At 42.3% G+C, this 27,584-nt stretch overlaps 1 protein-coding gene across 1 annotated transcript in view; it reads right to left on the bottom strand.

The window, feature by feature from the left end:
- The window catches only part of chchd3a (coiled-coil-helix-coiled-coil-helix domain containing 3a), a 230,540-nt gene that overhangs the window by 178,398 nt on the left and 24,558 nt on the right, over positions 1-27,584 (bottom strand). The window contains exon 3 of the mRNA XM_079552199.1: positions 22,284-22,383. Within this exon, the coding sequence (XP_079408325.1) occupies positions 22,284-22,383 (100 nt within the window). The remainder of the gene's footprint in view (positions 1-22,283; positions 22,384-27,584) is intronic.

The following is a 27,584-nucleotide window of genomic DNA, read 5'->3' as shown; positions in this document are numbered from 1 at the left end:
GCACTGGAGTATATACTGGCTCCAGTGGTGCGCCGGGAAACAAAGACATTTAAAGCCACAATGCAATATTGATGTAGTGAATTATGTCGTCCAATGTTGGCTATGAATATTTTACAGATCTATACACTGGGTTCGAAACACACACACTTACACTTACACACATGACTCATCGAGCTGACGGACCTGCTGAAACAGGAGGGGCATTTTTTATTTGTTTCTAGTGAAATAATGGGCATAGAATAGCAAAAACGAACTTAAATACAGCCAAACAATACCCTGGATTCATTCATCCACATCTGGGGCTGACTGAGATGTGGCTGCCACCGTCTAAAGGGGGTATTTCTTTGGATAATATTATAGCTTGGCTTAATTTTACTTTGTGTAACAGGTCTTTGCTGAGGCATTCACCAACGCCAACCAATGGGAGGGTAATTGGTTCAAAAATGCTTTAAAGCAGCACTAAGTAACGTGTTTCATTGTGCTTCTGGGGTAATACACGTGTTAATGGGATGATTGGGGGGTCTTTCATCTCCCCCCTGGTGCCTCTGGCCAGAAAACCAGGCTTGCAACTCCCCTGCCTCCGAGTCTGAGCCACCAATACACACTAATGGAACCACAAAGAAGAAGCTAAGGGCTAACGGGAAAAGCTAGCGGTGGGCTTGCACCACTTTAGCAGTAACTACAGCCACATTTGAGGGGAAAAAATCTCTCCATTGCGTATTTGTAAAAGGTTCATACTGTCTTCTTAGGTTAAGCCTATTACAGTTTTGCTCTGTAGCCATCGAGCTAGCCTGACATCCAGACTAATCTCCGATGTTTATTAATTAATAAACAGGAGACTACTCTGGCGACCCTGTCGTAGAAAAGCTACTGCTTGAGGCGGGACTAATGTGGGACAACCGAAGCGCAGAGCAGCCAATGAGAACATAGCGGATATGACGACAGAAACAGCGGCAAGAAAGTTGTATCTTTGGGACATTAACAATGGTGCTCCTGCCACACGGAGTTCAGTAAATGACTTCTGTCGTTTATGTCAGAAACACTTATGAATACAAGCAAACCGGAGCATTACGTGAAGTGGTTGCTTGTTGCTTACAAAACAAAGGCGCAACAACGTGACGCCCGTTCAGGGAGCTGCTCTGATTGGTCGGTAGGCTCCATATCGCTGCGTCACTTCCTTTGAAAACGCGCAATGGAGTGTTGCCAGACCCTCTTCTGTAAAGAAGCGGAGTCTGGCTGGCGAGACTACCATCGAGCCATCGAGATCAGGAAACGGGCACCAACATCTATGAATCGGGACGACGGAGCGTACACCTTACCCCACACCTGGGATGCCGTCCTGTAGGGGGCGTAAGCTCTCCCTACTGACTGGAACATCCATGTAAGCTGCCTACGACACGTCACCTCCACCACCAGGTGACGCTTCTGAGGAAGATCACAGGAAGTGATCGAAACTAGTAAAGCAGGTAAACTAAACCTTCTGTCTTACTATAAGAACAAAACTGTAATAGGTCTCCATTGCGTAATTTAGTTGTAGTACAATGTGCAATATCCCTCTCTCCCTTTGTCTTTTCTGTCAACGTAGTATTTTACTCTCACGGACAATTAATGAGTAAAAAAAACCCTGCAACATGCAGTGACGCTTATGGCCTCTAGGGGCATGAGCTACTTTGTTCTGCTTTCAGCTCCGAACGTCAAGTATTACATGAGACTAATTGCAAGGGGAAGATTGAGCTGCATAGAAACATACCAAATCACTCCTCTGTATTTTAACAAGCCGATTTAAATAAGAGAGTAGTCCAATAGAAAAATGTGTTTTTCCATACTGAGATATGTTCTTACCGGAGCTTAGACAAGTTGATACGTACCTGTCTGGTCTTTGTGCCCGTGGAAGAACGTAGTAGCTTCCAACTTCATCCCCGTTTGGAGCTATAGGAATACATTGGGAAAGGGCCAAATGCTAACAACACCTTCGGTCGTTTTCCGTGACTGAGGGCACACACAAAGACCAGACAGGTACCCATCAACTCGTCTAAGCTCAGGTAAGAACATATCTCAGTATGGAAAAACGGTGGCCTGTTCCTTTAATACAAAGAGTCAGATGTTTTCAGGCTATTTTAATTCATCTGCTGCTCCTAAGTCTGTGCTACATGGAGAAACTCTGCTGCTTCTGCGTCACAGGTGTATTTTGAGCCGACCTTTCCTATTCAACAGCACCTAAGAGAGAGACAGGGCGTTATTTAATTCCAGAGCAGCAGGGACAGGCCAGGAGATCATCTTTCATGTTTTATATTATCAACAAAACACGAAGCTGCACCGGTGATATGAGAAATGAAACTTCAAGACAAGATTTGCTATTTAAAGTGAGATTGCTCACTCTGAGTGATTGAAAAAGCAGTACAAAGAAGGTAATTATGAGGCGTCTTTAAGGATCTTTGTACCAGATCTTTTGTTCAATAATCACAGTGAGGTGGATCTTAAGAGCGAGTTAAGAGCGACACCTTACTGCCCGGTAGCTTTCTGTGAAGCCATGTCAGGCCTGCAGGTTTTTATAAGATAGTCGGGGAATGGCGTCCTGTAAAGACTAGGGGAAAGCTGCAGACCCGGAGCCGAGACAGAAATACCGTGAAGCGAATCCACCGTGATAGTGCGCCCTCTCCTGGTAAAGACGGATATACGACGGTGTTAGGTCTTGGGAAGATTGATTTGATCAACTCAACGAACGTGAGACTTTAACCGAGTTATTTCATTTTTTGATTTCTTATGAACCAATATAGAAATCGTAGATGCTTCTGTTGTTTGATAAAGCTAAAATGACACATTCATTTTCTGCTTAAGATAGCGTTTATGCTAGTTGTAAATGAGTAAAAACAATAAATAATCTCAATTACAAGCTACCCAAAAAATGCAATTGCAGGCTGTAAAGTAAATATATAATTATTCATAATTATATATTACGGGTACTTTTTACTTTCTGTGGCAAATTATTGCATATTTTTATTTGAAAGAATCTTGGCCAGGACACTCTTGAGATTTTTAATCTCAATCTCAACGAGTTTTATCCTGGATAAATAAAGGACAAATAAAATAAAATAAAAAGTTATGGCACCATTATTAATGGCACATAGTTGCCTGTATATGTCATTCCAGACTAGTTTTGACCGTAGTAATATTATTATTATCATCATTAGCCCAGAATTACAACATTTGATTTTTACACATTAATGACATCAGTGTTGATCTTTTGTTTTGCTGACGGTATGTTGTTTTTTACTGTGCTATTGCATCTGCAAGCTAACATTATTAACACGATTTCTCTCCTTTCTTTACTGATTACAGCAATGGCCTGTAACCACAATAAACATGTGATTTTGTTCCAAATATTGTCTCTGTCCCTTATTGAACAAATTAACAAATTCTGGTTCTGTCCTACAAAATACAATGAAAGGAGTAAAACATACAGTTTTAATTTCATAAAATAACCCAAATAATAGTACATGTAAACTAAACTAAGTTACATGTCAACACATTCTAAATTACACAAAATAATCCCAATGATACAACTGTAAAACACGAGCTAAATACCTCCGTATATCCGTCTTTGCGCACTATCACGGTGGATTCGCTTTTCACGGTAGATTTGTGTGCAGCTTTCCATTATCGTCTATAAAAAGCAAACTTGAGGCCAGCGAGGTAGGCACTAAAATGTATGTTTTTGATACTGCTCCCGATGAGAGATTTTCAGTGCTTTATCTGAGACACACACTCCTTCAGCTCAATCGCACGTCCTCCCCACAGTTTACAAAGAAACTCAACCTCGCTTTTAATGTTGTGAGTAACCAGCAGATCACACCACAGTAAAAGGCTTTCCTTTCAAAACAACTCCGCGGGGGTAATGGCCGTGCAGGTGTGCTCACTTTTACGGCAGTACAGACGGTTTTTATGAAGAGGAAGCAGTAAATGGTGGAGAGGACTTGCTTGAAAATGACCGCGTATCCACTCAACGCGAGCAGGGAAAATGAATAGCCTCAAAAAATGTCAAAAACTCAAAGTACTAAATTGCATAGCTCCGAGCTGTGTTCAACGCCAAAGCTTAGAGTGTTAATGGGAGGATGCGTTTGAGTACGGGACGCTGATTTAGCTGCATTTCCTGATTGGTACGATGTCATAATTGACTTTCTACAGTAAATAGAGAGCGGCTTACCAATAGTGTTTAGCAAAATTGCACTAATTTCAGTTGCTATAGACAGGGGCGGACTGGCCATATGTCCATTCTGGAAGAGCACAGAAGGGCCACTGGTTCTTGGGCCACTGGTCTGGCCTCTCAATTTTCTCCTCTTATCCCTCGCCTTAACCAAGCTTTACCTAAATGTAAAAGCTTAAAGGGAAAGAATCACAATAGCGACGAAAATGAGGATGAAAACGGAAGAAAAATGTGCCAGGAAAGCAACAAAAACCCACAAAAACATGACAAAAAAAGAGACGAAAACACAACAAAGCGATGGAAAAAAGCAACAAAAAAGCCACAAAAGTGACGAAAACACAACGAATACACAACAAAAAAGTGACGAAAAAGCGACAAAAACATGACGGAAATGTGGCGACAACGTGACAAAAAGTTTCAAGCACTTCTGTAAGTCTTTGCTTTCAAATCAGGCACTACACTCTTGCTCTTCGGTTAAGAAGCTTTTAGATTTGGGTAAAGCCGAACTGGAGAAAATGCACTCGGTTAAGGGTTAAATATGTATTTGTGGAAGTGTTGCATTTACGCTAGTTTGGGCCAGGCTGGTCCAGAGTCCAGGGCCGTTTTTCAGTCCCAGTCTGCCCCGTCTATAGAGCTTCCCCTCTGTGTGCGTGTGTGAGCAAATGAACGACAAATTAACTTATTAGTTTTGTGTGAGAGAAACGAGGTGGACAGTAAACGAAATGTTTGTTTTAATTGTGACCAGAGATCCACGTACACATATAGGCTATGCCAAATTTACTTTATTTGTATTATTTTACGAGCACACATGCAAACACGTATATAGTGAAAAAGGTGACAGTTCACGGGGCCGCGGCGGTAAGCGCGGTTTGCGGCTGTTTTTTAACAGAACATGTAGATTCTATGATTAATGAACTCAAACAATCCACTTGTTTGTAGTGCATATGATGGACAAGTATTAATTCAACATTAAACTTTCATTTTGTTTTAGAACTGTAGTTCTACTAATGGTAGTTTCATCACAGAGTGAACAGAGTAAAGGATTTGTACATAATAATTTGTACATAATTTTTTTTATTTTTTTTTATTTTTTTTTGGCGCCATGGCGACGTGAAAAACAGGAAGTGACCTCCCTCTCTCCTGGTGCAGCTGAATTGTTTGCCTTTTTCAGTGAATTGTTTGCCTTTTTCAGCGAACCACGTTGTTTTTCTGGATACTTGTGTACGTCTTTACTGTGTTTTTGTGGAGGTTTGGTGGATTTGTTTACTTTGAGAGTCCAAAATGGTCCTGAAGAAAGCAGCTTTTTGAAGGTAAACAAACTGCTAGCTTATCAGCTAAACCCATTTGAGAACTACAAACATCTTCTTCTGAGACACTGAACAGTGAAGAGGCACCAAGAGCCCCCACACCTGCAGCACAGAGGAGGCGTCACAAGAGGAGCTACAGGAAACAACAAAAGGGACCAACGAGGAGATGGTGATCGACTGTGGAGGGAGCTGTGCAGGAGGAAGAGGAAGGACGAGGTGGAGCTGACCAGTGCAGGACACCACGCTCTGAGACAGGGACAAGCCCAGGAGGCGGTGCACCGTTTCAGATGATCAGAGGAGACAGAGGGCAGTTACAGTTTCTCCATCCTCCAAGGTCATGCGGGTGGAGTGGCTGAAAGACAACGAGATCATCGACCAGGCCGAGGACAGGAACTTCTACGTCACCGTGGACACAACCTGATCATCAAGCAGGCGCGTCTGTCCCACACGGCCAACTACACCTGTGTGGCCAAGAACATCGTGGCCAAGCGCAAGAGCTCCACCGCCGTGGTCATCGTCTACGGATTTCCCATCAACCAGTGCTCCTCCTGTGACCAAAACAGTGAAGATGGCGGCCGCGACACAACGATCTTTCACCAAAGAAAAAAAAGAGTGGTGCGCACTGAATGGGTGCTGCTGCCGGATGCTCTCTCATCGAATGCAATTTCTCCATCTGTGAGATCAATAAAGTATCATCTTATCTTATCTTATCTTAATTTGGAATTCCAAATCAGGTTCTGTACATCAGAAGATAATGATGGTTTTACTCCGCTCCTCTTTGCTCCACTGCAGTCCACAAGCCACAGGTGACAATAGAAAACACGGACGAGTCAGTCTGTGTTTTTGGACTGACAGTAAAAGTCACTGACAGGTTTTTCTGCTGTTACGTCTGAAGAATAAACTCTCCTCCTCGTCTCTTCTGTAGATCCTAAATCCTTGAATCAGTTTCATTTTCACTGTTTACATTCCACATAAGTTTACTGCACATGCGCCTCTACATCTTGTTCTATTATCTGTGTTAGCGTCACAGCGCCTCACACAGGCCTGGAAGATGAATTGCAGCGTTTACACAGACCTGAGTCGAACAAACACATTTACTAAGCTGGCTTTGTGTTTACAAAGAAAGAACGCGTGTGTCTTTGTGTGGATATAGCTTCAGAGTGGACGCTGATGTTTGTGACCGTGCTGTGATGCAGTATGACAGATGTGAAAAAAACATTGCATGCTGCATATACAATAAAGCTGTGTGGCATATTAAAGCTATACTTTACCCAACCAAAGCATTACTCCCACCCGAATCCAGTGTTGTTGTTTTTTTAAATCCTTTACAAAGTTTGAAAGAGAAAACAAACCATTAAGCTACTACATTATGTTCCCTCAATCGTGGAGGCTCTTTGAAGACGTGTGTGTCCATGAAAATTACCAACGTCCTCGGGTCATTTCAGTCTTATTGAGGTCCCTCGGTAATTCAAACAGCGTGCGAATATTGGTGTATTTGCTTCCGTTAGTCCTTGGTTTGGAGCTGTTGATGCGCACCAGAGTCAGTGTCAGAGTCATGCAAAACCGAGGCGGATTGTCCAAAGAAACACACCAGGGTACGCTTTCTGTGGCCTAGCTCTTCCAATGTTCTCCGAAATCTGCTGCATTTATTTATAAGCTTACAACCCACTAGTAAAAGTACAGACTTCGGGAGCATCGCAGGTAGACGCAGTTAGTCTGAGTGAGAACAGTCGGTCTCTCCCCTCTCCTCGCTCTCCTCAGTCCGGTTCTGCTCCAGTGGCTCTCGGAGAAGTGGCACAGGCAAATCTGCTCCCTCCAGCCGCGCTCTGCTACAAATGACTTTAGGCTGCTCACAAATTAACTCCTCACTGAGCCTCACTTCTGCGCCGCCAGAACAAAACATGCAAAGCCTCATCTCTGGAGTTCATTTATGAGGCCTGAGCTGAGCTGAGAAAACCCGCAGCTTAGTTCAAACTCCACCGCTGCACTTTTCACTTGTTTTGTTCAATTGTAAACGAAGTATTGCCGTTGTGTCCTCCGGCAAGACACTTCGGCCGACCCACAGACAAACAAGGGCAAGGATTGAGCGTGTGGAAACGAAGACATATCCCTTAATTGCAAATAAGCATCTCATGGACTGGACAAATAACTATTGATCCGAACCGATAGTGAGATACCTTCAGGCCATTAGACGCAGAAACACACCGAGATTTATGAATCAAGGCAAATATAATATACATACCGTAAACTCTCTAATACTGGCCTGTATTCCATCACCGGCCGGGTCTCTGACAGAGGCCGGGTTCGCGGCTGGCGGAGGCAAATAAAAGCTGGTCTCTAAAACAGGCCGGGGCTTTTATTAGAAACTATAGCAGTAGAAATATTCCCCATGTTAGGAATTTGTCTCATACAACAGTAAATGAAAACTCGCGTGCAGGAAGTAAACAAGAGTGCAGAGTGAAGCTGATCCAAGCGTAACTTTGACACAGATTTAGCCACTTTTCAAACCTCCAGTGACTATTTGTGGAAATGGGGCAAACAACAAATGTTGTGTGACCCTCCAGGGTTTTAATAAAAGAACCATTGCATCCTCAAAGCACGGCCAGCTGCTCCGTGTGCAGGTAAGTCCCACGCCTCAAAATCACTCCTCCGACCGGCGCCAGTTTTATGATCGATCACAAACACAAACGCTCCGTCTAACCTCAAATTTTACAGGAGAAAACAACAAATAATCCAAGTCCGCGGTAAAAAAGAAAGAAACCTGCAGTGACATTGATGTCAATGTTCCGCTAACAGCAGCGAAAAAGCTTACTGTTGTCCCTACAAAATAAAAGACGTCAATGCCGCTGGGAGAGGGTTTGCAAAGTAAATTAATAAATGAAACTAATATTATAGGTTCACATGGACACGAATCTCGTTTTCTTCATTTTCCTGGTCGTCCATTTTGCTCAAATAGAAATAAAGACCTGTCTCAAATTTGGCCTGGTTCCAATAAAGGCCTGGTCCTCGATGTGCTTGAGTAAATAAAGGCCCCGGCCTATATAGGCTTATGCACAGTTTCCCCACGTGACGTCTTCCTGGACAGTTAGCCAGACGCTGGACTTCCTGTCAGCGATCGTTTACACTCATGATGGAGTCACAACAACATATTACAAACATCATGTTCGCTGTGAATCTGCCCCAAAGGAAACGCCAGCTGTCGTAAGGGGCGGAGCTTTTATCTTAGAGCTAAAGGCTAGTGTTGAAAAATGCTAATATAACATGTAAACAAGTAAATATTATTTAAACTACAAACAGGACGGTTCTGTTTTGCGCAGGCTCGTTCAACGTTGCGCTAGTTTTATTTTTTATTTTGTTAGCCGCGTTAGCCTCAAGACAAAAACATCCACCGTTATGAACACGGAGGTTTCCTCCAGTGACGTCGTTACGTCTCATGTAATATTTTTGAATCTGCTCCGTCACATCCACACTTTTACTCGCTGTCCTTTACCAAATCTTAAGCTATTGCTTCATTTCTGTGGGACCTGCTCATTTTTAATGGGAAGAGAAAACGGACAGGAAGGACAGCGTCTGGCTGACTGTCCAGGAGGAAATCATGTGGGGTCACTGTGCATAGAGCCCATTAGAGAATTTACGCTAATCCGTTGATGTTGGCTACCGGGCAAAGGCCAAACACGAAAAGCATATAAATAAAACTTTAAACACCATTTTGCAAACTCCAGTAACCATATTGCCGGGGTACAGCTCGGTCGAAGTACTCGGCTTCTCCTGTATCTATTCTACCCAGTACACGCGAGGGTTTCCACTTTAATAATGGAGCGCAGTTGTAGAGCTTTGGCCACGGCACGAAGTCGGTCCCAAAGCAGTTTGCATTACAACTTTATATGAAAGGTGCTTTGTAAACAAAGTCTTGATTGATTGATTGCCTGGTAAGCCCGGATTAGTCCTGGCCTGGGCAGTGGGGACGCTCTCTGTGTGGTGTTTGCATGTGTCTGGGTGGGTTAGCGGCAGAGGCTCAGATTTCCACCATCGACCTAAAACATGCACAATATGTTAAAGGGATATTTCAGGATTTTTGACATTTTGCCTCATTTCCTAGTTATCCAGAGTGTTGCTGATTTCTTGAGATATTTTTTTTTTGTAATTCATGCAGTTCTTATATTTGAAGAGTTTTGTGGTGCTAGGCTAGTGCAAGGCTAGCGCATTTCTATGGTAACTAGTAGCCTGCATTAAAAACAGTGTGACCTGCCCCACAGAGCACCTGAGGCAAATCACTTATAACACCAGACTAACCATATAAATGTCTGTGTTGATAGAATAATATTTGTAATAAAACTGACCTGCATCACACGAATGATCGCATTTTGACTGACTATTTTGTAGCAGATCACTCCGCCGCTGAGTAGCTTATACCAGTGGTTCTCAACCTGGGGGTCGCGAGACAAATTTGGGGGGTCGCAAGATCATGTAGATAAAATAGCCATATTTTCATTAGCATATTATCTAATATTTTATTGTAGCATGTGTTTGCTATTTTACCAGAGTGCCATCATTTGTTTGTAGTTTGATGAATTTCATTTTTTGTTTTTTAAGAATTATATAGGCTAATGTTTTCTCACAGTGTGACCCGAGCGGGGGTCACGAACCCTTTTTAACTGTTATAAAGGGGGTTGCGACTCCAGAAGGGTGAGAACCACTGGCTTATACAACCACGAAGCTGATGCTGCTCAAATAGAAGGTATTTTAAAAGCAAAATTATTCTATCGACACAGACATTTATATGGTTAGTCTGGGGTTATAAGTGATTTGCCTCAGGTGCACTGTGGAGCGGGTCACACTGTTTTTAATGCAGGCTAGCTGATACCGTAGAAATGCGTTAGCCTAGCACCACGTAACTCTTCAAATATAAGAAATTCATGAATTACAAAAATATCTCCAGAAATCAGCAACACTCTGGATAACTAGGAAATGAGGCCCTGTGTCAAAAATCCTGAAATATCCCTTTAATGCTTCAACTCGGTGACTCTGACAATTAGCCTACCTCAATGCTAAATGTCAAAGAGGGTTGTTTCAAGAAACTTATATGCTAATAGACAAAAAGCGCTAACTCTATTTTTATTTACTGTAGTTCGGGCTGTCGACAGGAGAAATTGCCAGCGCTGTGAATGACCCCGAGTTTTATCCGTCAGAGTGAATGTTTGAGCGCACGTGTAAAAGTGACCCGCGGGTTTTTTGAGATTTCCTCCATTTCCCTGTGATCACGCTGTGCAGCAGTTTCACCACAGGCCCTTGTTAGCCGGGCTCTCGTAGACTCACGCAGACACCAGGCTTTTTACCTCAGGCTCAAATCTGCAGCAAAAGCCACAGCATTTTCTCACAACACTCTCCCAACACAATCAGGGCAGAGACAGACCGCCATCGCCCTGCTTTGTTTATCGGCGAGAAGCAAGAGTTCCCTGCAGATACATGCAAAGTTTAATTGACAGGAGAAAGGACAAAAACATGTGCGGCTTCTGTCCGTAATAAAAAAATAAAGGCTAGCACAACACCCACTTGTTTATTGTGATTGTCAAGTGTACTTTGGCAAAGTTACAAGAAAGCAATGGCCAAGTAAACTAAAGGCTCACGTTAAAGATTAATATATCGCTCAAGAAATTAAACAAGTGACACTCGGAGTCATTTTGTGAACTGCCCGTTTTGATTTCTTAAATACATAGCCTGCCCAGAAAAACTGTTATGGTCAGGTTCAGCAACACTATACCGTTTCTACCGCGCACGCCGTTATCTATGTACTCGCTTTGTCACGTATCGACTCGACCCAGTACACGCTTGTGTTTCCACTACACGACACAACCAAAGTTGTTGTGGGCGGCGCCCCCACAGAGGAGCGCGCAGTACAGAGCTTCATTTAAAGTTTTGTAAGCCACGGTGAGAACAAATGTGGACAAATGCTGCCTTCTGGTGGGTGGGAGGAAGATGAAGAAGAGGGAGAAGAGGAGGATGAAGAAGAAAAGGAGGAAGGAGAAGAAGAAGAGGAAGAAGAAGAGGAAGAAGAAGAAGAAGAGGAAGGAGAAGAAGGAGAAGAAGAGGAAGAAGAGGAGGAGGAAGGAGAAGAAGGAGAAGAGGAAGAAGAAGAGGAAGGAGAGGGGGACGAAGAGGAAGAAGTAGAGGAAGAAGAACAGTAAGAAGAACAGGAGGAAGGAGAAGAAGAAGAAGAAGAAGGAAAAGAAGAGGAAGGAGAAGAAGGAGAAGAAGAGGAAGGAGAAGAAGAACAGGAAGAAGAGGAAGAAGAAGAGGAAGAAGTAGAGGAGAAAGGAGAAGAGGAAGGAGAGGGGGAAGAAGAGGGAGAAGTAGAGGAAGAAGAACAGTAAAAAGAAGAGGAGGAAGGAGAAGAGGAAGAAGATGAAGAAGAGGTAAGAAGAAGAAGAGGCAGAAGAGAGGATGAAGAGAAAGAACAAGAGGAAGTAGAAGAGGAAGAAGAACTACTTTATGTATATAGCACCTTTCACAGACAGCCTTTTACATGAGACAATTCTACAATTACCCCACACTCGGTGGTGTTGAGTTTCCCCTGGGGGAGACGGACAGAAACACTGTCGCGACTGGACACATCTGCGCCCACGGTCCCTCAGACCATCATGCATTCACACACACATCATTCATCCTGGCCTATTGTACATGTTTTTAGTGGTAGGGGCTAGCTAAAGTTGCGCTAACTGTGGCTAAATGCTAATATGGGTAAAAGACCCTTTTCGAACAGCGGCATGATAATGTGAAATATTACTAATGAGGGCTGTCCTTTCTCTCATTGCCCAATCAGAGGCCAGCATCTGTTCACTTCATATTAGTCTCGGTTCAGCGCGCTTTGGCCACAGCCAGAGGTCGGTCCTAAATTTATACCTGGTCAGACCAGTTTGGCCCTGGCCTCAGTCGAAAAGCTCACCCAACAAGTGCAGTGTCTGCCAGTGGAAAAAAGGCTTATGTACCAGCACCTGAACATTCTGAATGACCAGGTTTTTCCCTCAGTGGATTTCTTCTTCCCTGATGGCTTGGTCACACATGGATTGTCCACCACAGAGTCCAGATCTTGACCCCATTGAGTGTCTCTGGGACGTGCTGGAGAAGGCTTTGCACTGTGGCCACTCTCTCCCATCATCAATACAAGATCTTGGTGAAAATTAACGCAATTGTGGATCTTTTTTTTTATATAGCAGAAGCTTATTGATGAAACGCCACAGCAAATGCGTTCTGTCATCAAAGTTAAACCAAATATTGATGTGTGGGACCTTATTTCTTTTTTTTTTTTTTTCAATCAAAGTCTCAACTCAAAAAACTTGCTCACAAAAAAAAAATGAAGCCGCCAGCCAGAAAAAAAAATCAATAAGCAATTCTTAAAACATACTGGTTAGTTTGCGTCTTCTTAAATCATGACTAATCAATGCTAACACTGGCCACTAAATGTCAAAGACTGTTTCTTTTGTGTGTCTCTTAAGAGAGCGTTGTGAATAATCAGACCTGCACATTCAATGGGGCATAATTAAGGGCTATTACTGAAGGACCAAGGCACATTACCCAATATAGTGGCATGTGCACCTGCTGCACAATAAAAAAAAAAAAAAAAAAAATCAGGGAAAAGAAAGAAAAAGAATAGATACAGACGGCATCTCTGGAATCGCCCATATATGGTCATGTTTGAAAACAGTTAAGGGGAAAACAATTTAGAAAAAATCTAAACTTTCTCTAATTATTCAAAACTACTTTAACAAATGCAGAATTATGAATATAGTTTTCTACTAAATAAAGATACAAAGACATGGAGAGGATCAAAGTGGTTCAACAGCCCATAAATACTTAAATAACGAGAATGCTAACATGATGCTACATGTTAGCATCGGGCTAATGCTAACGGTTAGCTGGCGCTAGCTACAACTGCCGTTTTTTCACTTCTACAGAACAATCTGCTGTGAGAAAATATCCATATGGGCCCGATTTACAATTGATTTTATTTGTATGTGATAAATAAGTTCATATTCCACCAGAAAATGTCTAAAAAGAGTGAAAAATTGTGTTTCCCAAAAGATTCTATTTTCCCCCTCGGCGAGGCCACGCCCCCTTCTATGACGAGATGCCGTCTGTATCTATACGCAGCAAAATAAGGCTGGGGTTCTGCGGGCATCGCTATAGCAACGCATAACACAGCTGAATCAGATAAACGCTTAATAAGCTAACGTTAGGCTGACTCGACGAGTGACTGACAGGAACGGATGAGATGGAGAGCAAGCAGCTCGGCTCGCCACTGTTGAGAAAATATGAGCTCTCCATTCTTTTTTTTTTTTTTTTTTTTTTTTTGTGCTCCTGTCAGGAAGAAATATTTATGTTGTAAGTCATATGGTCTACACACAACATGTTTTTGCTTTTTCCCCCCCTTTTTCACCCGTTCCCTCCACCCTGTTCGCCCCCCACCCTCCACCCCCATGCCACACGTCTCAAAACACAGACAAAACACAGAAAACTGAAATTAAAACAACTATACCACAACAACACTATACCCCCTCATATTTATTGCTCTGTTTTATTGCCTTAATGTTCGGTGCAGCCCTGTGAGGCGACTTCTGTTGTGATGTTGGGCTATACAAAACCATTAAACTTGAACTTGAAACTTCAAGTCAGAACTGAGCTGTTGAAGCTAAATGCTAACCGGTAGCATGCTAACATCTTAAACACTGACTTACTGCTTTCTTCACATAAACGTGCTTCTCTGGGGCCGAGTTTTTACTGTTAATTTCATGATTACGAGTACATAAAAATGCCATTGTCAATTTTTTTTTAGTATTTGTCCTTTATTTATCCAGGATAAAACTCATTGAGATCAAAAGTCCCTCTCTTTTTTCTTTTTTTTATTTATATATTTTACTTTATTTATTTATTATTATTAATATTTTTCAATCAGTTATTGTTTCATCCTGAGTAGAGATATTGTTACATGTGGTAGTACTACATAATGCTGCTTTCGGTATTCAAAATGGCCGCCACAACAACAAAGGTCACATGACTGAAAGGCATGTATAGGACAAAAGAAAAAGATTCAAACTGTAAGGGGGGAAAGAAAAGAGTTTGCTCCACACGTACAAGTCTGTTTCTTCATCAGGCCAGGCTAATAGGTTTGGAGTGTGGTTCAAGTCAGAACTGAGCTGTTGAAGCTAAATGCTAACCGGCAGCATGCTAACATCTTAAACACTGACTTACGTGCTTCTCTGGGGCCGAGTTCTTGATTACGAGTACATAAAAATGCCACCGTCAATCAGTTGTAGTTTCATCCTGAGTAGAGATATTGTTACATGTGGTAGTACTACATAATGCTACTTTCGGTATTCAAAATGGCCACCACAACAACAAAGGTCACATGACTGAAAGGCATGTATAGGACAAAAGAAAAAGATTCAAACTGTAAGAAGGGGGGAAAAAAGAGTACAAGTCTGTTTCTTCTAGGGCTGCTTGATTATTGAAAAAATAATAATCACGATTATTTTTGTCATAATTGAAATGACGATTATTCAAACGATTATTTGTTGCCTTTAAAAAATCCATCAAAAAAGTGACAAAAATCCAGCAAAAGTGAAAAAAATCCAGCAAAAAAATGACAAAAATCCAGCAAAAATATGACAAAAATCCAGCAAAAAAAGACAAAAATCCAGCAAAAAAAAGACAAAAATCCAGCAAAAAAAAGACAAAAATCCATTAAAAAAAAGACAAAAATCCATCAAAAAAGTGACAAAAATCCAGCAAAAAAAAGACAAAAATCCATTAAAAAAAGACAAAATTCCATCCAAAAAGTGACAAAAATCCAGCAGAAAAAAAAGACAAAAATCCAGCAAAAAAGTGACAAAAATCCAAAAATTAAAAATTTGAAAAAAAAAAAATAGAAAAAAAAAATTTGAAAAAAAAAATTATTATCGATTTTTTGAGATTATGCTAATTTTGTAATCGTTTACTGTTGTAATCGAAATCGTAATCGAATTTCGATTAATTGCACAGCCCTAGTTTCTTCATCAGACCAGGCTAATAGATCACCCACTCAACGCCCAGGAAATTACCGGAGAACGGCTCCCCCCCCCCTCCTTGGCCAGGCGTGATTAATTGATCCAAAGCGGCAGATAGGAGGAGGAGCAGGAGCGGGCAGGAAAAGTGCTGATGTGCTTCGGAAGAGAGAGGGTGGGGGGGGGGGAGAGATTGGAAAGCACAGTGGGGATCGGAAAGACTTGCGCTGACCTTTTTGACTATTAATGAGCCAAGAATACTGAAACACGGGGGAAAATGTCCTTGGTTTTCTAATGCGATCGGCGAGAACAGGAATCGGCACCAGCGCGCGCTACCTGGATCCAATCTATCACCGTCCACAGAAAGAACAGGGGTGGCGGAGTGGGAAAGGGTAAGGGGAAGGACGATTAATGAGCAACTTCTGAAACTCACAAATAAAAGTTACTTGCCGGTGATGAAACTACAATAAAAAATGGAAACGAGTCTGAGGAGGGCGGGAACTGTGTAAACAAATCAGTATGAGCTTCTTCGGTTATAGCTGAAAGCAAAAAAAAAGCTAACTGTTGACAAGGCTAACAAGTAAAGTTCATATGAATAAAGGCAAATATTTGTGTCTCAGAATGTATGGTATAAACTTTCTGACACAAAAAAGACTGAAATTGCTTGCCCGTAACTAATGGCATCCATGGAAACTTTATAATGTGTGTTTATTTTAGTTTAAAGTAAGTCACCATGGCGACACCCCTCTGCTTTTCTTCAAACATTGCGACACTGTGGTTCAAATCTCTGGCTCTGTGATTATAGCTGCTACTTTTTGGATCTTAAAGAAGTAAGTTGATTCATTTTATATGCTTCAGGTTGATTTTCAAGATTGTGTTTTTATTATTGTTTGTATTATTGCCTTTCATGAGTAACTTGGCTAACTTACCAGATGCTAAGATGGCATTCTGTTAGCCAATCACAGTTGCTAGCCACTTTCTGAGTTTGACAGCTGTTAATGTTAAACTGTATATGACACATTAGACACAATTTTTGCTAAAGATTGTACGCAGCTTTCTTTAGTTTGGCATCGTGTCATAGAAGGGGGCGTGGCCTCGTCGAGGGGGAAAACACAATCTTTTGGGAAACACAATCTTTCACTCTTTTTAGCCAATTTAATTTGATCCCATTCCCCCAATTCTCAGTTTTTCAGGGTAAAGGATCCGGGAAATATTTAGCGGGATCCGGCAGAAAATGTATCTGATATAATGGTGTTTAATGAGAGTGTTACGGCTAATGTTTTGGCCTGTCCCCCCGAATCCATCACATCAGACAAAAAGTGTTCCTGAAACTACTAATTTACAAATCAAGCCCTGGGTGCAATATAAATATATTTATCACCAGGCCCGCCTTAATGTTGGGCTTAAACAGAATTGTAGGCCCCTGGGCTCCAGCCCCTGGGCTCCAGCCCCTGCTAGCCCATTGGTCAAGGCGGCTCTGTTTATCACATACAAATAAAGTCAAGTCTAAATCGGGTCCATATGGATGTTTATTCACAGATTGTTCAGTTTAAGCGGGGAAAAAACAGGAGTTGTAGCTAGCGCAAGCATTAGCACGATTCTCTGAAATTTATGTATGTATGGGCTGCTGAACCACTTTGCTCCTCTCCATGTCTTTGTATCTTTATTTGATAAAAAATTACAATCATAAATCAGCATTTGTGGCAGTAGTTTTTAAATAATTAGAGAAAGATTAATTAGATTTTTCTCCAAATTGTTTTCCCCCTTAACTGTTTTGAAACATGACCATATGTGGGCGATTCCAGAGATGCCGTCTGTATATGCATCTATTGGTGCGTTCATGTGGTCCTCAGGAGCTCGGGTCCAACTTCCCAACTTCCGCAACCTACTGCGTAAATCAGCTGATTTGTGCTTTTATCGTCTAATGCAGGGGTGCCCAAAGTGGGGCTCGCGGGCCAAATTTGGCCCGCCGAAACAATTCTGTTGGCCCGCCAGAGAGTGACCTACTTTTGCGCTGCATATGGTTAAAACCAACTCTCTTCCATTCATTCTCAATGGTAAATATGGATGCAGTACACCTTTTGACCACTAGCGTCAAATTGGGGGCGCTGTTTCACTCCTTTCGCAAAGTTAAGGAAACACTGTTGTGGTGTCTTGGTCTTTATCAATCACAGAGCGTTGTAGCATCAACTTTCACAGTTTTCCAACTTTTATTGCAAAGGTTGTTGACATCAACAACAGTATATGTTAAAAAACTGACTTAATATAATAGATAAAAAATAGATAAAAGAATTGATGCTAAACTGACACTTTCAAAATAATCTAATGTGGCATTTTCTTTGAGTTAGCGATTGACATCGCTGTGTTTGGCCCACGACTCACAGGCACTTTTTAATTTTGGCCCTCGGAGACAAAAAGTTTGGGCACCCCTGGTCTAATGTGAGCCTTTTAGTTAAACACTGCTACTTTTTTGAGTTTAGTTTAGCTGTCGTCACCCTCGTACAAACAAAATTGCGAGTGAAATTACATCAATGGTCGGAAAAAGTAAATTTGCGTGATATTTTTAAAAAACATGTGATGTGACGGATACTGAAAATGAAAAACTATTTGTTGACATGACAGAACAACAATGACTTACAAAGGAAATGCAGTAAATGACACACACTGCTGGGATTGAAATGTCATTAATTCATCTGTTATCACTGTTTAGGGGCGGAGGCGACGACCACCTGAAGGTGAGGTCGTGAATATGTCCAAAGACCAAACGCTGAGAGCTTTGGCGAACGAGCTGTTGGATTTGGAGGAAGAATCGTGTCACGCCAGAGCGGAGAGCGAGGGGAAACAGCAGGTCTCCGCTCTGAGCCCGTCAGCCTCACCGCTCAGAGCAGGTCGTGGCCCCGGAGTGAACCAGGAAATCACCAAGGACAAGCCTGAAGGACGGCAGAGCGTCACAACAGAGGCAGATCAGCAGTCAGTGTAGGCTTAACCACCTCCAAACAAGCAACTAACAGACAGATTTCTAACAGTGGATGTTTTAATTTTTCAGGGAAGCCTCAGAGTTTACTCAAGTCTGCGAGAAAAGAGACGAGTCCCCAAAGCTTCAACAATTACAACCTGTACATCGAGAGAAGGACACAAGCTCTGAGCCACTTTTCCTCTCGGACACTGATGAAAACATTGACTACACTCCTGATAATGACGGTGATGAAGACTGGGAACCTCCGCAGATTGAGACACAGGCTGATCGGGACCATGCCTACCAACACCAGACCAGAGGCAGAAGCGCCAAACGATCCCCGCAAAACCCGGAGACGAGTGTCAAGAGGAGGAGGAGAAGATCGGGAGCTGAGGGGAAGAAGCAGCAGTGCTCGGTGTGCGACAAGAGATTCTCAGGGAAAGCAGCTTTGCAAAAACACCGCAAAATTCACACAGGAGAGAAACCTTACAGCTGTCCAACATGCAAGAAATCCTTTGTTTACAAGTACAATCTAGATTCGCATAGGGGTTCACACACGGGCAGCGGTCGATCATTCAGTTGCTCGATCTGCGTGAAAACATTTGCCAGGAAGAGCACTCTCGATTCACACGTGAGAACGCACACGGGAGAAAAAACATTCACATGTTCAATATGCGGGAAAAGCTTCGCCCGCCTCTATACTCTTGTGACACATACAAGAACGCACAGAGGGGACAGGCCATACAGATGTCCGACCTGCAGCCGCACATTCACCCGAAAAAGTGGTCTGATTTCACACACACGGGCTCACACAGGAGAAAAAACATTCAGCTCAAAGTTTACTCGTACCGGGAAACAAACTGGAGAGAGAGCGTACAGCTGCGCAGCATGTAAAAAAACATTCTCCCGTAAGCATACTCTAACTTTACATGAAAGAACACACACCGGGGAAAGACCGTTCAAATGTGCGATGTGCGACAAAACATTTGCCATAAAGAGAAATCTAGTGTCGCATAGAGGAACGCACACGGGTGAAAAAGCATTCAAGTGTTCGACCTGCCAGAGAGCATTCACGCGTCGTCATACTCTCAGGGCACATATGAGGACACACACAGGAGAGAGACCTTACAGCTGTCCAATCTGTAAGAGGTTATTTACCGTGAAGAGGTATCTAGAGTCACATAAAAGAACGCACATCCCGGAACGACCATTCAGCTGTCCAACGTGCGACAAAACATTCGCCAGAAAGCATCATCTAGTGTCACATAGAGGAACGCACACTGGTGAAAAAACATACAAGTGTTCGACCTGCGAGAAAGCGTTCACATGTCCTCGTACGCTCAGGGCGCATATGAGGACACACACAGGAGAGAGGCCTTACAGCTGTCCGATCTGTAAGAAATCATTCATCCAGAAGAAGTCTCTAGATTTACATAAAAGAACGCACGACCCGGAACGACCATTCAGCTGTCCAATGTGCGACAAAACATTTGCCACAAAGAAGTATCTGGCGTCGCACAGAACAACACACACAGGTGAAAAACCATTCAAGTGTTCGACCTGCGAGAAAGCGTTCACACGTCCGCGTACGCTGAGGGTACATATGAGAACACACGCAGAGAGGCCTTACAGCTGTCCAATCTGTAAGAAACCATTCATCCAGGAGAAGCGTCTAGATTCACATAAAAAAACACACACACGTAAAAAACCAATCAGCTGCTCCGTGTGTGGCAATAGTTTTGCCTACGCTCGAAATCTCAGAAGGCACATGCGGGAAATACACAGAGTACGGAGCCCAGAGGTCAGAGTGCAAAGTATTTCATTTTGATTTGTTGAACACTGCAATAAAAATATGAAAAAAAGGCTGCCTCATCTGTTGCTACTAAACTTAACAACAAGTTGACTTCATTTCAGATTTTTTTTTTTTCTTAAATCCTACTTTTGAAAGCTATACTGCACAACATGTCACCAAATAAGCAGAAAAATGGCAAGGGTGGATGTTTTTATTGGTTTAAAAAAGACCTAAATATATAAATGTGTCCTTACTGAGAGCATGCTTGCCTCGTCTCAGACCAGACTTGTACTTGTGCTAAGAGCAGGACGACACCAGCTTTGATCATAATGATATTAATGGCTTTACAATTTAAGCTTTCAGTGACCCAGCTACTGTGGGGTGGTCAGACTGGCATCTTTACTTTCCATCATTGTGGCCTCTATGATGCTCCAGGATCTATTTATTTATTTATTAGTTTATTTATTAGTTTATTTGACAGGCACAGTACAGATTAAAGAGACTAGATGCAAGTTGGTCATTATATACTCGCTACTGCCACCTCAGGTCTCACGCGTAACTGCAGGTTCTATATTAAGCTCCTGCATGACGGCACTTCAGACCCGAATTAACACCTTTTTGAGTGGCAGTGCAGGATTTTAGAGGCAGTTGTGGTGAACAAGTCTGGGCTCATTCTACACATGAGGACATGGCTGGAACATGTAGGGGGAGGAAAATACTTCTAGTGCCTTCAATGAACATTTCTGTAAATGGTTCAGTATTGGCTGCAAAGTGAGTTTTCAACTGTTGTCCCTGGGCAAGATGTATAATAAACAATTATTAAACAGATAGAAAAGTTAAAAAGGGGGTATTCTGCTTTTTTCAGTCCCATAACACCAGTCTATATCACACTACGATGATGAGCAAACCTTCTGCTGGTCTGTAAATGCAGTAAATTAGAATAACTGCCTTGTATAAAATTGCTCTCTCAAAATGGCTGTAGTGAATGTCTTGAAATAGGCCTCTGTCTCTTTAAGAACCTCTGAGCCTTTCCGACACGCCCACTCCACACGCTGTCTGTGGCATCAGTGGGGAGGGGGTTCTGCTGAGGAGCAGTGGTTGGTTTCTCGGCTGGTGACGAAAGCTCGGAGGCGTCTCCAGGAGGTGGGGGCGTTCCTAGGAGGACTCAGGCAAACCTATCCCTAAAATGGCCGCCATCAGAGTTTTGACAGATTACTCAAAAATACGTGAATGTGCCAAGGCAACTCTTCAGGCATGTTTTTAATGAGGGAGTGACATAATAACATGATGGAAAGCTTGAAAAAGTCGATTTTGCATAATACCCCCCCTTTAAAAGTTGCTGGCATTACATAGCACTTGTTCACTTGTTTTGTAGGTTTTCTGGTGAGCAGTGAAAACCTACCAGAAACACAATTGATCCTGGAGCATCATAGAGGAGACCATGATGGAACATAAATGCCCCATGCTAACCACTCATGCAGCCACTGGAGGGTCACTGAAAGGTCAAATATTCACCAATATATACCTTTTTTTTTCCATACATAAAAAGCTCCATAATGCACCTTTAACTGTATTAAAGGAACAGGCCACCGTTTTTCCATACGGAGATTTATTCCTACCTGAGCTTAGATGAGTTGATATGTGCCTGTTTGGTCTTTGTGCCCGTGGAAGAGCTTGGTCGCTTCAAATTTCACCTCGTTTGGAGCCATAGGAATATGCAGGGAGAAGCAAAATGCTAACATGTCATCAACTCGTCCAAGCTCAGGTAAGAACATATCTCGGTATGGAAAAACGGTGGCCTGTTCCTTTAAGTTCAATATTTATTTCAGTTGTTGACTCAGTTACTGCACTGGCTGAATCCTGAATGCCAACGTGAGGCAAAAAAAGAGAAATATTTATGGACTATGGGCTAAATTCTCATGTGGATTTGCATAGTGTACCGTTATAGCTGTAAGGAATCCTTTGAATTCGTCATCGCGCGCCTTACCATTCTTGCAGTTCTTGTTCCGCCTTGACCCGGTCTTTTTCCAGCCCTTCACTCAGCTCTTGTGTGATCTTCTTCCTCAAGGCCTCTTCATCAACTGAAAGATGCAATATAAAAACAGGCATTAACAGGGGAAATAAAACATGTTAAAGCAGGATACAAATGCGAACAAGCACAAATACATCTTTAAACAACCGCCTTCATTGGGATCAGGGGCGCAACTACCCACTTTCGGGGGTGTATGCAGACACAAACACCCAACATTACCCCAGGATGACAATCTGCACCCCAAACAAAACTGTAATTTGTCATATATCGTATAAAACATTGGATTTTCCACACAAGTTTTTTTTCAATTATGATCATAACAACCCAATAACAAACATTTTAACAAACTCTGTTAGTGTTTCCATGCAGTTTCAGATGTAAAATATTGAATAAAAGTTCCCTTAAGACTCGCGACCCACTGAAAATGGTTCCGCGACCCACTTTTGGGTCTAGAATCCCCGTTTTACATTATATAATATGACCAAGTGGAATGTTCTGCCAGGACATTTTTAAAACACTGACACAATTTCTCACATTTTTAGACTACTTTAACAGGTATTTGATCTCTTATTTGTATAATAATATTTCTCAAAATCATCTTGGGGGCCAGAGGTTGTCTATATTTAAAGAGGGGGTATTACGTTTTTTTCAATCACACAATCGCTACAATGATGACCAAACCTTCTGTTGGTCTGTAAATGCAGTAAATTAGAATAGCTGCCTCGTATAAAATTGCTCTCTCAAAATGGCTGTAGTGAATGTCTTGAAATAGGCCTCTGTCTCTTTAAGAACCTTTGAGCCTTTCCGACACGCCCCCTCCACACGCTGTCTGTGGCATCAGTGGGGAGGGGGTTCTGCTGAGGAGCAGTGGTTGGTTACTCGGCCGGTGACGAAAGCTCGGAGGCGTCTCCAGGAGGTGGGGGCGTTCCTAGGAGGACTCAGGCAAAGCTATCCCTAAAATGGCCGCCATCAGAGTTTTTACAGATTACTCAAAAATACGTGAATGTGCCAAGGCAACACTTCAGGCATGTTTTTAATGAGGGAATGACATAAAAACATGATAGAAAGCTTGAAAAAGTCCATTTTGCATAATCTTCTTGACTTGTGCATTCTTCGTTGTTGCCAGCCTGCTGCACACACAGGTGGAGATGTCAATGTCAAATCCTCATAAACAACCGTCAGAAAACATCCACCGCGTTAAAGTGAAACATTGCATCTCGCCCCGCTTCCAAAACATCAACCGATCCCCGCCATATCCACGACATGTGTGACTGTGTGTCGTCACCGCTCTATCTTGGCAGGTAATTAACCACGAAAGTATAAAAATGCCACGGTCGAAAACGTGCTCTGAACACACGAGAGGGTCTGCGGTGCATCTACACACACGGCCCTGTCATTGCATTCGCTAAATGGGATAATCCCCATTGTCAGAGTCTATTATTAACTGGTAATGCTTTGAAAGTGCAGGTCCGGCTGAGGGGGGTAAACACCAGCACCAGAACCTAATTCCTGCTAAATGACATTAACAATAGGAGACAAAAAAGTAATGCATTTCTTAGTAGACGCATTAACACCAATATGTGGCACAAAGTAGCCCATGCCAAAACTCATTACAGCCATTATTTCCCAAGAGCTTTTGCGGCAACAGTGACCAATCCTTTCAGCACTATTACACTTCTTTTGCTAATACAAACCCCTCCAAAACCCTCTGCCGGGACCTAGAAAGTAATATCTCCTCCATTTGTTTGTTTTCTACTTCACAACAACAACTTAATCCAATTAAAATTCACTTTTCCTATAGCGAGCCCAGAGCCAAACTTGCAACATTTGAAATCTATATTCAGAGCTTTTACAAATCCCCTTCAGGCAGGGAAGAAAGTACAAAGTTGTCGGGGGGGTTGGTGGGGAGTGTTTTTTTTCCTCTCTCTCCCGATTAAAAACAATTCTTGCCTTTAAATTACGTTTGCTCGCACAGGCAGCGGCCGCGCTCTTTGATCAGCGCGGCGAAATTAAGCCTCCAGAATTCCTCCTAAACTCCTGTAGCAAGACGTTCTCCGCGGCAGAGGGGAGCGCTCGGAAGAAAGGGCGACTGCTGGACTGATTTGGGTCAAAGATACCCTCGGGTGCATTGTGTTGAATAGAACAAAGTCGTATTGTCGTTATACTGTCTGACAAAAACAGTAGAGGCATTACGGAGAAGCAGACGAAAGCAAACAGTTCAATTGTATGTTTTTGTTTGATATCAGGCCGTATCTTTTGGTGTAGTTTATGGGATTATTCTGACATCTGACCAGCAAAAGGGATGTTTTAGGATTTTTGACATAGGACATAGTTATAGTTATATTTTTAATCATGCAGTCCTTGTATTTGAAGAGTTCATGCACTAGCCTAGCACCACGAAACTCCTCAAATATAGGAACTGCATGAATTGAAAAAAAAATATCTCCAGAAATCAACAACACTCTGGATTACTAGGAAATGAGGCCCAATGTCAGAAATCCTGAAATGTCTCTTTAATCCACGCTGCCGTTGCAACTTTACCCATCTGTAACCTATAAGTTATTATATTAATAGATGAGTATCAAATACAAAGAAACTGGGCTAGATCAGAAGTACTAAATCCGGCTCTAGGAATGGATTAATGAAGATGGAACACCAAGATTAAGTTTAAGTGGTACCAAATAATATATTGTGATAAGTAAAAAAAATAAACAAACATGTGTAACAACAATATTCGAATGGCCATTCACACATTTCACAGTGCATAGAACTGTCAATATGTACACTATTTACACCAGGCGTCTCAGACATGCGGCCCGGGGGCCAAATGCGGCCCGCGAGATACTTATTTATATTATATGCGGCCCCGCCGGTAAATTGCATTAAACGCGTTAGAACTACATTTCCCATGATGCACCTCAACATGATGCACCTCAACACCTCAAAATTGTGTTTCCCAAAAGATTCTATTTTCCCCCTCAGCGAAGCCACGCCCCCTTCTATGACGAGATAGATAAAGACGGCATCTCTTAATAGAAGGGGGCGTGGCTTCGCCGAGGGGGAAAATAGAATCTTTAGAGAAACACAATTTTTCACTCTTTTTAGCCATTTTCTGTTGGAATATGAACTTATTTATCACATAAATAAAGTCAAGTGTAAATCGGGCCCATATGGATATTTTCTCACAGCAGATTGTGAAGTAGAAGTGAAAAAACGGCAGTTGTAGCAAGCGCTAGCTAACCGTTAGCAATAGCCCGATGCTAACATGTAGTATCAAGTTAGCATTCTCCGTTATTCATGTATTTATGGGCTGTTGAACCACTTTTCTCCTCTCCATGCCTTTGTATCATTATTTAGTAGAAACTATATTCATATTTCAGCATTTGTTAAAGTTTTGAATAATTAGAGAAAACATTTTCAAAATAGTTTTCCCCCTTAACTGTTTTCAAACATGACCATATATGGGCGATTCCAGAGATGCCGTCTGTATCTATAGCAGCGCTAGGTCACGTGACCATGTGACGCAATGACGCGCACATAACATAGACGGACAACAAATAAAAAGGATATTTAATAGGCTTTTGTCACCCGGGGTTACAACATCTCTATTTTGATTTTGTTTGTTGTTGTTGAGTTTAGGAAGAGGTTTGAATTTGTGCCCGGTTAAGTTGGAAGCAGTGACAGAAACAACAAGTCGAATCATTAATCAGTTACTTTAGTTAATGTCGTTTGATCATTCATCTTCACAGTGCGTTTTTACCGCGAGAGCGACGCGTCTAAAAGATGTAAAAGGCTGAGGTTTTAATCTTCTTTTTTTTTTCCCCACCATTTGCATGTCCGAGCCGGGGATTGACACGGTCTCTGTCGATCTGGAATTGCGGCTGACCCCTCGCAGCCTCCCTCAAGGACCGCAGACAGTGTTTATCATATCAGAGGCTGTTCCCGGACTGACCCAGCGGCCACATGCTATCTTTGACGCCAATGTACAGCCCGGAGAGGAGGAGGAGGAGGAGGAGGTGATAAACGAGCAGCGGTTTGGGGCGTGCATGAACTTCGTAAAAATGCTACTTTTTATAGTGCGTCGTCGGTAAAGGGTAGACAATACACGGAGACGGTATTGGGAAAGGGCAGATGAGTCATTGTTGGATGACGGAGAAAAGTTTTGCAGTAAAAGAAGAAATAGAAAGAGAAAAACTATAGTTGCATCTACAAAGACGGCCATGGGGTGTGACCTTCTAGCACAGCTGATGTAGATGTCTCTCGAATTGTAGAGCGACCCAGACGCAGTCAAAATCTTGCTCAGTCAATCCATTTCCGATAGTTCTCTGAATATTCCAAGATCAAGTAAGAAGTAAAGTGAACCTACAACCTCTGCTGTTTCTAGCCTAAAATCATCCCTCTGACTTTAACTTTAACTTTAAAGCAGTACTAAGTAACTCTTCCCCCTAGAGGCCGTAAGCGCAACTGCAGGTGTCGTAGCAAGTTACGATTTTTTAACTTATTAATTGTCTTGGAGAGTAAATACTACGCTGACAGAAAAGGCGAAGGGATATTGTACATCCAATTACACAATCGACACACTTTTTTTCACTCAAACTTGGCTGTAAATTAAGTGGCACTAGCCCGCAGTTAGCTTTGCCCGTTAGCATGTTAGCTTCTTCTTCGTGATTCCATTAGTGTGTATTGCTTTCTCCGGTCCGGTGGCAGTCAAGTTGCAAACATGGTTTTCTGGTCAGAGACACCAGGGGGAGATGAAAGACCCTCCAATCATCCCATAAACACTTGTATTACCCCCACAGGGACTACGAAAAGGATTTATTAAGGTAAACACGTTACATAGTACTGCTTTAACTTCAAAAAGATGCCACTTTTCATATTCACAGCCTCTCTCTCTCAAATCTTCCCCTTGGTTGTATATGGTTCTGTCTGACATTTTGTTCGAAATTGACTCCTGTACCCAGCACACCAAAATAAAAGCACAATCTTATTCATTAGTTCAACTTTCTTTCTGCCTAAATATTAACAAACACTTAAAATGTGTGTATTTAATTATATTCTTGTAATGTTGCAAGTACCTGCTGAGCTAATCAACGAGACGAGCTGTGTGCTTTTATTTTGGCGTGCTGGATCGAAACAGGAAGGTGCGTCTTGGGCGGCGTGGTTATGATTTCCTGGACACAGTCTGTACACTATGTTTGGTCGACTATGGTGCCTTTTTGAGACTTATTCGCAAAGACATGTGACGCATTTCCTTTA

The sequence above is a fragment of the Gobius niger genome, assembly GCF_951799975.1.
Source record: "Gobius niger genome assembly, chromosome: 2".
Classification (NCBI taxonomy): domain Eukaryota; kingdom Metazoa; phylum Chordata; class Actinopteri; order Gobiiformes; family Gobiidae; genus Gobius; species Gobius niger.
The sequence above is the reverse complement of the archived record's forward strand: the minus strand, read 5'-3'. Positions and strand labels throughout refer to the sequence as shown.